This window comes from Colobus angolensis, unplaced genomic scaffold, assembly GCF_000951035.1.
Source record: "Colobus angolensis palliatus isolate OR3802 unplaced genomic scaffold, Cang.pa_1.0 Scaffold175, whole genome shotgun sequence".
NCBI classification, from domain to species: Eukaryota; Metazoa; Chordata; class Mammalia; order Primates; family Cercopithecidae; genus Colobus; species Colobus angolensis.
This window is the reverse complement of record NW_012114877.1, coordinates 5,278,854-5,294,914: the sequence shown is the minus strand read 5'-3', so window position 1 is coordinate 5,294,914 and position 16,061 is coordinate 5,278,854. Positions and strand designations below refer to the sequence as shown.

Sequence of the window (16,061 nt, the reverse complement as noted above, 5' to 3'; positions counted from 1 at the left end):
TCTTGACTGTTAAAATCGGCTAATTCCAAACTCACTTAAAGTGAAATTAAGTTGTATGGCCAACCCACTGTGAATGTGTTGGATTAGTGGCCTCAGTTGGGAAGTTGGATGGAAGAGGCAGTGGGAATGTAGTGCTGGTTTGGGAAGGAGAAAATCTGATCTCCTTTTGTCCATAAATAATGGTTACCCTGAAAGGGTAAGCCTTGGTTTATAAGTCATGAATGAGACTGTTATCGGAAAGGGGTCCCGGTCCAGACCCCAAGAGTGGGTTCTTGAGCCTGTGCAAGAAAGAATTCAGGACAAATCCATAAAGCAAAAGCAAGTTTATTAAGAAAGTAAAGGAATGAAAGAATGGCTACTCCATAGACAGAGCAATTTTTATGATTATTTTTTGATGATATGCTAAACAAGAGGTGGATTATTCATGCCTCCCCTTTTTAGACCATAATAGGGTAACTTCCTGACATTGCCATGGCATTTGTAAACTGTCATGATGCTGATGGGAGTGTCGCAGTGAGGATGACCTGAGGTCACTCTTGTTGCCATCTTGGTTTTGGTGGGATTTAGCTGACTTCATTACTGCAAACCGTTTTATCAGAAAAGTCTTTATGACCTGTATCTTGTGCCAACTTCCTATGTCATCCATTGACTTAGAATGCCTTAATCATCTGGGAATGCAGCCCAGTAGGTCTCAGCCTTATTTTACCCAGCTCCTATTCAAGATGGAGTTGCTCTGATTCACATGCCTCTGACAAGAGTATGTGAGGAATACATGTCATTACCCCCAATCCCAAATTTCATCATACAAAGGTGACATATATTATTTGCAGTTGAGTGCTTTATTATATTGGAATTGCAGTGATATTAACATTTGTACAAATGCACAAAATCTTGTCTCTTCTTGCTAGAAAGAGATGTAAAAATCTGACCTAGTTGAACAGTCTTAATGAACTCATTGTCCATTGGTAACAATAAATGTGTTCACGATGCAACAAAAAGCTTAACACAAAATTAAACATATTAAATGCTGCAGCAAGTATTTACATGTATGTACCCCTTTTTATCTCCTTCCAATAAGGAAGGTGGTTGCTTTACAAATAGACAAACAAACACAAATGCTTTGCTGTTTACAAATACAAACAACCCCAAGTCCAGAACTTAAAGTGACAGCACCTTTTTGGGACTTCCTCAGTTAACACTTACTTTACACAGTGCTAAACTTTTTTCTTTTAATTATATTTTTGGACAATATTTATATTCCAATTGTCCTAGAACATTGTGTTTGAACTGAGCTATTTTTCTGGGCCTTTTCAGAGGATCCCAAACCCTATGTCCTCTTTAGAGAGAACATTTCAAGCTTATCTTTTCTCCAAGACAGTTCTCAAAGGCAACATTCCTTTCTCTATGAGGCAGATGTGATTTAGCAGAACTTAGAAGGGAAAAAAGTGAGTAGGTTGTATTTTCTACTGGCTGCTGGTTGGGAAGGGTCCTTTCTCTTAAACCCACTCCATTCAGCACAACTGATACCTTTCATTATCTCCTGCAGTGTCTGTGGCATTGGTATTCTAAAGGAGAAAACTAGAATCTAATGAGCTTATTGTGCATAAGATTTTAATGATGTATTTAAAGCTAATTTATTCAGCTTTCACATTCTCAGTCCTGAGGCTAAATTATTCTATTGTAAAAAATCCAATCCTATAAAGTTCTATAATATGAAGCTCAATGTAAGAATATCTTAAATGGCTTAGAAGGAGCTTTCTAGATCCTGGCTTCTAATGAGCTAGATATTGTAAGTTGGTCTAAATACAACAGTTGGTAATTATTGATTCCTTTCTGATGACAAGTTGGAAAGGTATCAGAGTGCCACTTAAGAGTATTAATCTTTTAACAAGTGTTGGCAATTTGGCCTTACCCCCCACTTCAGCTGTGGTTAAATAGTTTTTTTTTTAAAAATAGACAATTTATAAGGAAAAAAATATATAAACACTCTTTAAGCAGTTTGGCTACAAGCATTACAGCACTGAAAAACTCCACAAGAAATAGTAAAATATTTTGAATGGACATACACTTTTTCATTTTCACAACATGACGAGCTAGGTTTTTTGTTTTTTAAATTTCTTTGTGTTTGTTTTGGTATTGAATTTTACTTGTAAGTTTATTGCTGCTGTGTCGTCTTATCCTACCTTAGATTGTAATTCTGAATTAGAGGTGCTGTCCCTAATTATGTTACAAGGCAACATTGTATTTTTGAGACCTAGGAATGAAATTGATAGGGCCACTGTTCTTTCAGTAGCCTCAGAGAGTCTATGGCTAGGACAACAGTCAGATGTGCACCAGGGTGCACAAAAGAATAAGTCTCCTGGCTTATTCAGGACACTTTGGTTTGGAAGATGAGAGAAAATTCTTAAGTATAGCTTAGCTGCTGCCTCACATCTGTTGCATAATATAACTTTTTTTAAAAAACATGCTATGAATAAAGGGATAAAGAGTATAAACCATATAGTGTACTGGCTCTTCTCCTTGGCATTCTTGTAGTATGCTTCACCTAGGCTGATGTGAGACACAGGTCTCAGCTGTGCTACCAATGGATGCACATAAATGTACCTGGTGCAAATATCTGTAAAGTATTTTAAATGATGCCGCTCAGAGCCTTGGAGGAGGGCTAGGGGGCATTGTAAAGGAGAGCAAAGGCAAATTTGAGGACAGAGAAGAGGTTAGAAAGAGAGTAAGAGAAATACAAAGGGATCAAAAAGCTAAAGTGCAATTTTAAAATATAAATTATTTTAAAAGCAGAAAAGAGATTCTAAATTGCTGTTAGCATAGGCACGGTTTTATTCAAATTTAAATGGGTTGTTTCCTTTCCCTTCTCAGATATACTGCATAATGGAGCTTGAATGGCTTAAAGCTACTGCATATTGTTCGGGAAGGGACAAAAAGCACTAAGGGAGCTGAATAGTGCAAGGCTTTCTAGGAAATTGGGGTGGGGTGGAGAGAGGCAGAGATGAAGTTGTTTTTATACTTCTACAAGAAAGCTGTTCCAGTTATAGTTACTGATTCCCTTTAGCTGAACTCTGCTTCCTAAATGAAAGAGCTTACTTTAAAAACGAAAAAAGAAATAAATGTTTTAATAAAACTGTTCAGAGTGTTGATTAAAAAATAACTCACAGAGCAATAAAAATCCTTGAAATGTCTATGCACAGAGATCTAAGCAAACATTTCCACCAAATGATGGAGAATAGCCATTTGAAACCCTGAAAAATGAAAATACACACAACTATAGTAGTTTATTATGGACTAACACTTTAAAAACAAGTAGCTCCTACAGAATACTGTTCAAATGGAATGTTTAAAAATAACATTTATTAATAAATATCTTATAAAATTCTAAATTAATAGATTCCTGTTCAAATTTTGCTTTGGTCCTTGAATTCCACTGTATACACACATACACATATATATTTTCTTAGATGGTTTTTTCTTTTTTTAACCAGAAAGAAACACATTCTATCCTAACTGGATGGCTAGTTTTATAGCAGTTACTGAGGCTTAAAACTCCCCAGCCAAAGGCTTGTCTGTTACCGTAGCTGGTTTATGATTTTAATGACAAACTCGACTTACACACTAAAGTTTACTTAACAGGCAACAACCACCAGAACATTCACCATCGACATCCCTCTATCAGAATACACTCTCCATTTTGTTTCACTGACTACATAGGATCTGAAGAGTATTTGCTCTAAGTCACCCTAATTACTATAATATATACTGTGAGAGCACACAAACTGCTTGTCTCCCACAGGCTGTGTTAAGATTGTGACTTGCATCCGTTGATGTGGGAGCAGAGGAGGGCTGAGTAGTAGTGTGGCGGGAAAACATCCAGCTTAACACTTGGCTTTCAAATCAGTACATTCATCCATGGCTGGGATTTTCACTCTACTTCTCCTGGCATCGTGGATTGAGAAATGTGTCAAGGAGAAACAATTAAGATGTGGACACCTCCATTTAGGTGAGAGTTTACCTGGTAGAAATGCTCTCAGGTGTACTTATCTGAGTTGTTAACTCCCATCACATAAGGCAGGGGAGGTACAACAGACATTCCCAGGGAGGCTGGCAGTGACTTCAGAGACAGATCTTGTCGATCAAGAAAACCACACATGAATGGGGAGAGGCAGTGTGGCAGGATTTTCCCTCCTTAGGACAGGTGCTCTGAAGGCCATGATAATTGATGAATGAACACATGGATGGGTGACCCAATAACTGGTTGAGGGAGGAGAAGAGAGTATAAAGATATTCTCCCAAATAGGCAAAAAGTGTAAGACAAGGAGGAGGGATTTTTCAGGCAGATTGATTATTCTGTTGTCTGGTGACTGCAGGGCCTTTAGGTAAAAGACTTAATATTGATAAGCCATGTATTGGATCTGACCAATGTATCTTTCTGTTTGGAATTTTCAAGAAGCACTGACAACTAGTTGGAATCTTTCATTTACTGTATTTCCATACCATGAATGAACACACCTAAAGGCCCTGAGTAGAACAAGAAGACAGTTTATTCTAATTATATGTTGAGGCCGGTTTGCTAATGTGTGTGGTTGGTTTTCCTACTTAGCATAAAAAACAGACATAATTGAGCTATATATAATGCACATCAGTCAAACTGTCAAGTTGCTGAACGAAGAAAACTCAGGCAAGTTCTTAACTGCAGAGGCTTTCAGCCTAACAACGAAATATTTCAATCAAAAGGTGGAACAGAAGTAAACTAAACCATCATTGTAGCGACAGTCACTCCTTGGACATTCTGATATTACTAGTGGATTTTTAAAAAATCCATTTTATTAAGTGCTATGCATGCAGTAAAGAAAAAATTTTACTTAAAGCAAAACATAAAATAAAAATTAAAAATGAAAAAACCCAACTAAACATTTTAATGCACTCTTTTTCCTTTTGTGGAGGGAGGGGAGACAGTCCTAGGAAAGAATTTTGAAATATTATTTTTGATTTAAAAACAGAGATATGAATGTTAGCTTCTTTTTAAAGCTGAGTCTTAAACATTTCTTAGGAAGCCAGTCAGATTAAACCATTCAGCTGTTACTGTTGGAATTTAAAAAACAACAACTATGAATTCAGTATTTAAAATACTTGAAAATGATATGTTTGTCTAAAATATAATAGAAAATTATTTCATTTGCATTTTTCTTTTTTTCTCTTTTCTTTTTTTGGTTTTTTTTTTTTTTTTTTTTTTGATTCTTCAACCATATATCCAAGTCATAAGTTTCACTGGACACTCAAAACCATCTTTTGAAAGCACTGCATACATGGAAAGATTGTTGATAAATATTGATTTAAAAAGTAAGTTATTAGATAAAACTGAAACTAGTTATATAAAAATCATGCTTCGAGACCCTCATATTTTCTTTTTTTCTCCAAAATAGATTCTTATACTATAGTGAGAGAAAAAAACACATCCTTCCCTTTTCTGAACTCTTATAAAAGCTACACCTTTTGTAAAATACTGTTCTTTTAAAACCCATGAAAACACACACACACACACATACACACACACGTTAAGAGGTCAAGCATTCAAATGGAGATGAAACACCAGCACCTGCCTAGATTGCTAGAGAGAAACATTCACCCCTGTTATTTGTGAGATGCAATATTAAAACATTAGCACAGTAGAATGGCTTGTTTCAAGGAGGCACGACTGTGGTTCAGGGACTATCTGCTTTGTATCATGCGCAAGTTCACAAAAGTTGTTGAAAATAAATCAGAATAATTCAGAAGAGGGAAGTAGGCTGGGTGCAGTGGCTCACGCCTATAATCCCAACACTTTGGGACAAAGAAGTAGGATCGTTTGAGACCAGCCTGGGCAACGTAAGAGAGACCTTATCTTCTATTTTAAAATAAAAGTAAAAATAAATTAGCCAGGCATGGTTGTGTGAACCTGTGGTCCCAGCTACCCGGGAGGCAGAGGTGGAAGGATCGCTTGAACTCGGGGGTTGATGCTGCAGTGTTCTGTGATCTGTGATCTGCAGTGATCTGTGAAGTGCACCACAGCACTTCAGCCTGGGCAATAGGTGAGACTCTGTCTCAAAAAAAAAAAAGAAAAAAAAGAGTGAAGTAGCCTGCACCTCATCCGTGGGGTTCCTTCAGCAGTCAAAGAGTGCTGAACTGTCGTGGGAAGGCTAAAAGTGCCCCTGTGGAAACACCGGGTTTTCTTTCTCTCTTTGTTTCTCCAGTAGTTAGTCTATTTTCACCCCCCAGAACAGCAAAGCCGGTTCCGTAGGCTTAAGAAAAAGAAAAAATAAAATAAATCTTAGGCTATTAGCAGCTGATGATTGAACAATGTAATCCGTGTAGTGAATAGAGCCCTTCTGAATTATTATATAGTACATGGATTTTCAATGTTATAGACAGGTCATATAAAACCATTTTCAATCCAAGGGTGTCATGTTATAGCCCCACATCAAAATTTGGACTTTCACAATCAAGGCTTACAAAGTTCTCTTCCCTAGTGTCTCCCCAGCTGGTATTCAACCGTGCTTCACTTATACCTAAAACGCCTTTCATTTGCTCTGATTATTAAAAACATTAAATCAGGCACATTAAACATCTCCTGGTTACTATTTCGTGAAAAGCAAGAGTTGAATGAACTCCAGCTGTGGGTGACGTGTAAGTGAAGCAATGGTTAGGTCCACGTTTTGGAGGTTTGCTTTTTTTTTTTTTTTCCTTTAAACATTATTTTCTTCTTCACATGCAATGCTAAAGGGAAAAAAATAAAACAGAAGGAAGTCAAAATGAAGAGTAAACAGGGAGCCCAAGAAAAAGTGGAAATGGAGAAGAAAACTGGGCATTAGCAAGTGGACCAAGAGGAGAAGGAGAAGTGAAAAGATGCTCGGTGGTGTTATTTGGACATCAATGAATCTTATAATATTTTATAGTAAGAAACAAAAAGTTATGGGAAAGGCTGTGTGTTTATCTGGGATTCTGGTGACACCACAGCACAAACTCAACATGAGTTAAGATGTCAAAAGATTTCCTACCCAGTTACCTTGGATCTGTCTTACTTTACATCTAGGTATGCCTCATTTTGGCTAAAAGCTGTGGTTTAACAAGATTCAGTGTTTCAGGCAAAGAGTTGGACTGATAAGAATGAAACCATGGCTATATACAGAAAAGGTTCAGTTTATAAACAAGTAACTGGTACCAGAAAATTGGAGAAAAGCACCAAAGCGTTTCCCAAGCTGATAGATATTAATTGCATAACTCCCTTTTTTCTTATATAACTAAGTATAAAAGACAACATTTCCATAATAACTATAAAAATGAAAGCCAGTCTTTGAAGAACTGAGGAGTCTTCCAGGTCTGAGTTAATTCTAAAAATGCCCTTAAAAGAAAGGACGCATGGTACGCTACAGCTCTTCTTGGAGGCCAGGTCTGATGGTGCATTTTAAAGAATTGGATTCAGGTCTGTTCTGTGAGTGGTGAGCTGGCTGAGGGTGGAGCTTCCTACCACCTCGCTGACTGATGAGGAAGTAGTGATGGTATTATGCTGGATGACTTGTTGCTGGGAGCAAGCTGGGACAGGACTAGCAGGAGGGCTACTCTCCGGACCTACGGAGAAAAAAAAAAAGACAACACACACACATACGCACACACCAATATAGGTCTCTTTTGTATGGACTTGTGGACTCCTCAGAGAAATAGTACTAGATATTTACTTGAAATAGAAGTTTCACACATTTTCTTCTGAAAGTTAATTTCAAAACTTTATTTTCAACTGTTGTCACAATGCTATGCCTTTCCAGTTTATATCTACAAGCAAAGCCATGCTTTCTGTATCAGTAAAATGATTTGACGTGTTTAAGTCATGGACATGTGAACTTCCCCATCTTGTCTTTTAAATAGCCATCCATATATCAAATGTGGAAAAATACTCACATGTGGTGGGAGAATCTGTGTTGCTCAATCTAAAAAATTATTTGAAAATAAATTGACCTTCAGCCATGAATCCCTGCTCCTCCCACCATCCCTACTCAACTATCATTTAACCAACTGGCATCCCAGATGTAGAAACTGGGGTCTGAAGGAAGGGATCATGTTACATATTGATAAACTGAGGTCAGTCACTAGCTTTTCAGCCCAGTGAGTAACATGCAGTGTTTCTGGAGGCACTGGATGTAATTCACCCAAGGCCTGGTTCCCAGCCCACAGATTTCTGAAGGAGACTGTTGGGCCACTGGTACTTGGGCTTCAGCTGGCTCTTTTCTTACTGGCTGCAAAATTGGAATTTGGTATTTTTTTAATACTTCGAAATGCCAGGGAAGGAGTAGCCAGAAATTATCAGGAGGTGGTGGGCATGGTGTTGCACAGGGGTCTGGAAAAAGGGATCCCCTTGGAAGAACAGTCTGGAAGCCACTCAAGAATTCTTGTATCTCTGCCTGGAAGTATAATCTACACTTTACTTTTGCTCTTTCAATCAAATTCAGTGCAAACTTAGTGGCAAAAAAAAATTGGACATTAAAGAAAAGTGAAAAAGTCGGTGACTTACTTAGATATCCTTGTGATTCTTTCTGCATGGCTGTTATTGGGCAGTCTTTATGTGTTAACAACAACTGTTTCAGCTGGGCCACCTCATTTTTCAACATAGACACTTCATTCTAAAAGAGATGTATTAAAACCATGTTGAGAAGACCAGAGGATACAAACCCAACGCCCTGTGCACTTTCAACAAAACTGGCAAACTCTTCTGTTATGTCTAAATGACATCAAGAACATTATTTAGTGTGGTTCGCCTGAAAGTTTGTAGCTTACCTTTAATTTGGCCCTCATATTTACCAGGGCCTTTCTGAAGAGATTAGGTTTTAACTCAAGAGCTGAACCTTATTAAAAGGCTAGACCACACTCTTAGGTGATGGGAACTGAAGCCAGGTGAGAATCCTTACTCCACACTGACTGCATGACCCTAGGTAGATAACACAACCCAACTGAGCTCCAGCAACCTCGTTATAAGATGGTGATAAGAAGAGTACAACATTATTTGTGTTACTGTGAGGATTAAATACGGTAATAGATGGGAAACAGAACAATACCCAGCACGTACTAAGCACTTAATACATTTAACTATCATAACCTTCACAAGCTCAGGTTGACATCCAACTGAGAATGTGAATATGAGGCATGCATTGGGTAGAATTATGTGGTAGGATTTGTGGCTTCCACCTGAAATGCAATCAGAGTAAGCTGACTCATCTACCATCAGATTTTCCAAAAGAAGTATGTGTTGCTCAATCTAAAAGGAATATCTGAAAATAAATTGACCTTCAGCCATGAATCCCTGCTACCCCCACCATCTCCTGCTCAACTGCTGTTCATGGGCTACTGTTGAGCAAAGCACGTCTACTTGCCTGATGCCCACTGAGCAGGAGGCATGGAAGCACATAGTGCACACGTTGGTCAGCTGCAGGTGGATGATGTCAGCTGAGGGTGGCAAGAGGCAATGAAGTTTTGGGCCGTGATTGAATTAACTTGATTGAGTGCATTGATTATTTGGTCAATTTTGGTCTATAAAATACTCTTTCCCCCCTCAATATCAGGATATTGTGGATGGTGTGGGGTTTTCTTCTTATTTACTCATGTAAGCGACTCGGATCTCTACTTTATCTATTAATAGTAATTCACAAAGGCATGCTCATAGCTTTGTAGAATAACGAACTTGGCACCTGTTGTCTACAAATATAGACACAAAATAGATGGCGGCTCCGAGATGCTTCCACTTGATAAAAGTGAACTGTAAATGTAGTGCTGTCTTGAATAAGCCATTTAAAAATTGTGATCAGTAATATCCTCTCTTTGGTCAAGGTTTATTTGTGACTGCCAGGCATTGTACTTCACATGTAGGAAACTTAAAAAATGCATGCACACAGAAAAGCACGATTAACATTGCTGTCATTAAGTTGTACCTACACTTTCAATATGAACTTGGCTTTTCAGCCATGTATTTATCACCTAGGAATGTATGTTTGGGATTCCAGAAGTTACTCTAAAAAAAATTGAAATCTTTTTTAAGGAATATCTCCCATTTCTAAATTTCTTTGTGAAATACATTATAAGCAACCACGTATTGAGTAATATTAATAACAAAATAATAAAAATAATAATAATAAAACAAATAATAATAATAAAAATCTCATCTACAAATCTCATCTCATTCCCCTTCTCTTCCAAACTTTATTTTTACAAAATAAAAATGACTATTTGGGAAATTAGCCTTAACGATGAATAAATCACTTAATCAAACAAGAAAACTGATCTTACATCTCAGAACATACAAGAAGGCAAATTGTACCTCCCAACTCCAAATGAATGTGATTGATAAGGGGCTCTGTGGAAACCAAAAGTGACTCGGTCAATTCCAGGGTCAGTGGGATAACTTACAGGACAATTTATTTTAGCCTTAAACACTACCTTCTTCCTCTTTGATTTTACACCTATCTAAATTCAGATGGCCTTCCTTCTTTTTCTCAGTTCTCCCTCTGCTCAAAATAGCAAATATAAAAGAAAGTCACTTCTAGACCATCATATGAAGGCAATCTCTTGTCAAAAACAAACAAAAACAAAACAAGGAAACAGAGATGTGTTTATGTGTGTGTGTGTGTGTTTATATATATTTACTTTAGAAGGAAATGTCATATTATTTGCATTAAACTACAGAAATAACACTTTTCTGAAATCAAAACTGCCAGACACCTTGTCCCCTGAGTAGAAGCTCTCAGCTGTAGATAATGTAGACAATGGATCTTAGAAAATGGAATCAAGTTCCAATTTCTAGCGAATCCACACTTTTCTACCTAGAAAACAACAAACAAAAAAAGTATTAAAAACAAAACTGGGTTCTCTTGCTTTCTTATACTTTTGGAAGAAAAAACACCCCTGCCTGTGGCCATCTTGGAGAGGTTGAATTTAGTCTCCATTTCTTCCCCCACTATGTCCTAGGCAGTGAAACCCTTTCTTGGCAGCGTTCAATCTCCCAGGCACAAAGTGTTCATTGCCCCTTCCTTAAGAAAACACTCTGAATTCTATTCTCTGGGTTTCTACAGTTAGCAAAGAGCTAACTGCCTATGATATTTGGCATGCCCCAAACAGTTTCACAATAAATTTTTTGCTTTCATAAGGCTGTTTTACTATAAAAAGAGCACCAGTCAGCACATGTGGTGCCCTGGCCTATCACCAAAACCCCATACAAAGTATATGACTTTGGTGGCATTTAGTCTATGAATAGCAAAACACTTTATTAATAAAGCAATATGCTGTAAGTACAGAGACCAAAGGCCTGAGTGTTGTGAGGGTCTGTAAAAATGTAGAACCCTGAGAATATTGAGACAGCTGACCATCATTGAAAGATATATGTGAATATGAACATATTCTTTTTTTCTTTTTTCTTTTTATAGAGACAGGGTCTTGATCTGTCGTCCAGGCTGGACTACAGTGGCACCATCATGGTTCACTGCAGTCTCTACCTCCTGGGCTCAAGCAATCCTCCCACCTCAGCATTCGGAGTAGCTGGGACTACAGACACGTGCCACAATGCCCACCTAATTTAAAAAAATGTTTTGCAAAGATGGGGTCTAGTTATTTTGCCCATGCTGCTCTTGAACTCCTGGCCTCAAGTGATTCTCCAGCCTCAGCCTCCCAAACTGCTGGGATTACAGGCATGAGCCACTGTGCCTGGCAGGACATATTTCTTAATGTAACATGTTAATAATTATGTTATTTAGCCATGTTATGGTGGGAAAATGAACACCAATTAATGTCAGTAGAGAAGGGCAATCAGCTTCTTGTTTATACCATATACATGTAACTACGATGCTGCAAGGACTAAATAAAGGCCTAATAACCACAGAAGCCATAGAAACTCATAGGGCAGCATCCAATAGGAAAAGGAACTCTTGCCTGAGAGTTGAGAATAATAGGGTTTGAGTTCCCAAGCTGCCATGCCAACCAAGTATAAAACACGATGGTTTTATACTTCATGTATAGAAGTAGAGAACTACTTCTCTAAGTTCCTTCCAGAAAGAATTTTTTTTTTTATTCTACAAGCAATTCTGTGTTACCTTCTATTGAGAAAGCAAATTACCCAATTATGTAATGAAAGATTCAATCTTGACTTTTATTCATTACTTAACTACTTTCAATATGCTCAAATATGCTTATAATTCTGGTCTTATCTTTCACAAGGGAGCCAGTTCTGTCACCTCTTATGCTTCCAAATCTTAGTAAGGCAGATTCCAAAGCAACATTTATAGTTTCATTTTAGAACAAAATTTTGTATGTCCATTTATGTGTCCATATTGCTGAGACAGCATCTATGGAACCTTCATTATATTTCATAAAGGGTCTTTGGCTTAAGTAGGTCAAAAATCACTATCTTGGAGAAAGAAGAATGAATTGTGTGCTGTGCACATGCATAATCATCTTAAAGATTCCATAGTGAAAGACTGATTAGTGTAGGAAGTGCACAAATACTAGACTATATTTTAAGTAAAAACCCTTTTCAGGGGAACATAAGTGGAATCACCTTGAATTCATTTTGGAAGAGAACAACCAGATAGCAAATGTTTCAAAATGCATAAAAGAAATCAAATCTGGCCTGGAAGTCTAGTAGGGAAATAAAAACCAGGCCTTCTGGAGGCATTTTCTTACTCTGAATTACCTTGTTTTATAAATTGAGGAAAATCACCATTTTTTATTCCCCTATGTAGGTTATAATCAGAGTTTTAGGTCTTAATATAAAAGTACTTTGTAAATACAAGGTATTAATAATATATATCGATTGTCTGGTGGAAATCAACTCTTCATCTTTTCATTTTTCTAAATGATTTTGAGTTTGCTCCTCTAAAGCAGTTAGCTGTTTAGCAACGGTAAGATCCAGTTGGACTGATCTATTTTTAAACCCATAGTTTGCCTTGGGATGAAGCAGCACTCCATAGAGATATTCAATACTACAATAACATACTTTAAGCAAGCACTCCAACAAGTCCCTAATAGCTACATTTGCAGTGTTCAGCTTTGGGGATGTCATTATTTATATGATAAATCCACAGTGCTTTTTGGTGTAAGCAGTAGTTTGTGCCAAAAAAATAATTATCAAAATGGGCCCTACAATATACCCTCCCCCAGCTTTTTTGTTTTGGTAGATTAGCTGAGACCAGGTTTGGTTCACTCTGAAACAAAGAACTTTCAATTTGTCAAGCAACAGTTCCCATCTGGCCGATTCACTTGCCAAGTCCCAGACCTGGGCTCATGTGTCCAAAATTTCAGCAGCAACTTAGACCATGTGTCTTTGCACTAAAAAAGAAAAGCAATTATTTCCATGGGTGACCAGATGATTTCCATATCCTCTACTGAACACAGACGTTCTACTGAGTACCACATCAGCAGCTGATGAATTTAGAGCTGATCTTAGTCACTTAGTATCAGAAAAAAGAACATGGATTTCTTTGGCTTACGGAGTTTCTAAAATAAAAGACCACAAAGAAGTGGGTTAGGTCAACAGGAGACTTCCCTGAGTCCTCATTCTGCCACCCACTCATTGTGTGACATTTGGGAAGACCCATCATTTCCCTAACCTCAGTTTCTTTCTCCATAAAATGTCAGATTAGGTGGTTTCTAATATTTTCCCCAATTCCTATACCTTTTTGGACCTCTTGGGCAGAGATGTGTTGTGAGACTAGGAAATGAAGTCTGGGAGTTTGATTTTGTTTTCTTAGGTCTGGTTTTTCCAATCTGAAATGCTGCAGCCTAACTAGAGGGTTCTATGCTGGAAAACAACTCAAAAGTGGCAGCTGGCCATCCAGACCTTGGATATTCCATTTGGCTGGAGTTTGTTTGCTTAGCACCTTCCATTTCTGTTTACTTAAAATTTGGCTCACTGGTCCAGCCTCAAGAGAGCCACCTTTTTCTTTTGACAAAGGTCCAGTGAGAGGGAAAGGGTCATTCAAAGGTAGCGGAATCTGCAGCATCCTCTCCAGCATCCCAGGGCCTGATGCAGGACACTCAGCTTCAGAGAGAACACTGGGCGGTTGTGGCTTCTGTCCCTCCAAGGCAAAGCAGTGGTTGGAAAATATCAACAATTTAGTCTGTTCAGAGACTGTCCCTTTTTTGGGTACTGTTTTAACTACCAAAAGATATTGGTGCCTGTCACATGAACTCAGTAGGATTTTTTTTTTTTTTTTTCTGGTTTTGGGAGCTAGAGTTCTAGCTCCTTTTTTTCCTTAGCCATTTGGCTCTAAAGAAATGTGAAAAAAAATCAGTGCATTAGGGTCTAGCAAAGGGTAAATTTACCTTGTATGTTTTGTAAAAGCAATCATAAATACGCATATGCCAAGTCACGAACACCTCTGGCCTCAAAGTCAATGGACATCTTTACTTTCCTGGCTCTCTGCTATGATCCCTCCATGTTTGCATGCATTAGGATCACAGTCAATACCCTGAAGGAATTCTGCAAGGACTCATTTTAGTTAAAACTGATTTAAAGCCTTGGCAGCTGATATGTGCCAGCTGGCTATTTTTGGCTCCTTCATCTAAGCAGTGGTTCCTAACTAAGGCTGATTTTGCCACCCAACTTCCCTTCCCAATCACCACCAGGGGACATCTGGCAATGTCTGGAGATTCTTTGGTTGTCATAGGTGGAAGGTGTGCTCCTGATACGTAGTGGGTAAAGGCCAAGGATGCTGCTAAATAGCCTGCAATGCACAGGGAACAACAAAGAATGATTGAGCCCAGAAGTCAATAGGGCCAAGACTGAGAAAACCTACATGTTTGCATCATCCTCTTGCAGACCTCAGAAATGGTGGCAAATTCCTGGGTTTCCCCAGCTTCAGTTATCAGAGAACCACTGCTGTAATATTTACTAGGTTCATATATACAAGAACTTTTATTTACTTAACATGTTTGTGCAAATTTACTCAATTTTGAATAATTTAGCCTTCTTACTAATATCTTTGAAACTGCAGATTTGATCTTCTAATTACATTTTTCAATACACATCAAAATTAAAATATGATTATTAATATTAAAAATGCTTGGCTGGGCGTAGAGGCTCACACCTATAATCCTAACATTTTGGGAGGCTGAGGTTGGAGGGTTGCTTGAGCCCAGGAGTTTGAGACCAGCCTGGGCAACATAATAAGACCTTGTCTCTAGAGGAAAAAAAAAAAAATTAGCCAGGCGTTGTGATGTACACTTTGGGAGGCTGAGGTGGGAGGAACACTCGAGTCCAGGAGGTCAAGGCTGTAGTAAGCTGCCCTCCAGCCTGGGCAATGGAGTGAGGCCCTGTCTCAAAAAAGAAAAATGCTTAACCACATTCTACCTAAAAGTTTCTCAGATACTACTATGCCTAGCAGATTCTACAAGTGGCTTTAAAGGTGTTTGAGTCCAGCCATTTTTCTGGTGGCTTGACTCCCTGCAATCACATCCTTGCCAAGTAGTCAAGCAGCCAATTCTTAGACACTCCAGCAATGAGGAATTCATTCATTTATTTAACAAATGGTTACTGAGTGTAGACACTATACTATAAACAGGGGAACCCATTCATTTATTCAACAAATAAGTTACTGAGTGTAGACACCACACTATAAACAGCAGATAGATAGTGGGTGGAGGGAGTAGTAAGAGACAGTCCCAATCTTCCCGCAGCATGCAAGTTAGTGCTGGAATCATTATCTTATTTTCCTCACATCTGCTATATGTTTCCCAGTTTCTTGCTCATCATATCTATCACAAAAAGAATGACACATTTAGGGGGAAAAATGAACATCCATAAATTATGAAATTCAGGCCCTCATACAACACACACTTTCCTTATATACTTTCAATTTGTACACTGGAAGCCCCAAGCCATCTCCATTTAATGAAACTGAATATGCAAAGGCTTTGAGGTTTGGCATCCTAACTGTTCCTTTCTAAGGATGCACAGAGAACTAGGTGTGGGAAGAAGATGAAAGTAACCTACTAATGCCTAGCCATTAACTGTTTTATTTTTTTTTTTGAGACAGAGTCTCACC

The 16,061-nt window shown here is 38.1% G+C and overlaps 1 protein-coding gene across 6 annotated transcripts in view; it reads right to left on the bottom strand.

The window, feature by feature from the left end:
• Positions 1–820: 820 nt before the first annotated feature.
• Positions 821–16,061, bottom strand: part of CREB5 (cAMP responsive element binding protein 5) — a 554,145-nt gene continuing 538,904 nt past the window's right edge. For 4 of the 6 annotated variants that reach the window (XM_011938612.1, XM_011938609.1, XM_011938611.1 and 1 more), the window contains 2 exons: positions 8,549–8,657; positions 821–7,611 (listed from right to left, as the gene is read on the bottom strand). In XM_011938612.1, the coding sequence (XP_011794002.1) occupies positions 7,448–7,611; positions 8,549–8,657 (273 nt within the window). In that variant the 3' untranslated portion in view covers positions 821–7,447. The remainder of the gene's footprint in view (positions 7,612–8,548; positions 8,658–16,061) is intronic. The other 2 variants (XM_011938610.1, XM_011938613.1) reach the window with 1 other exon arrangement.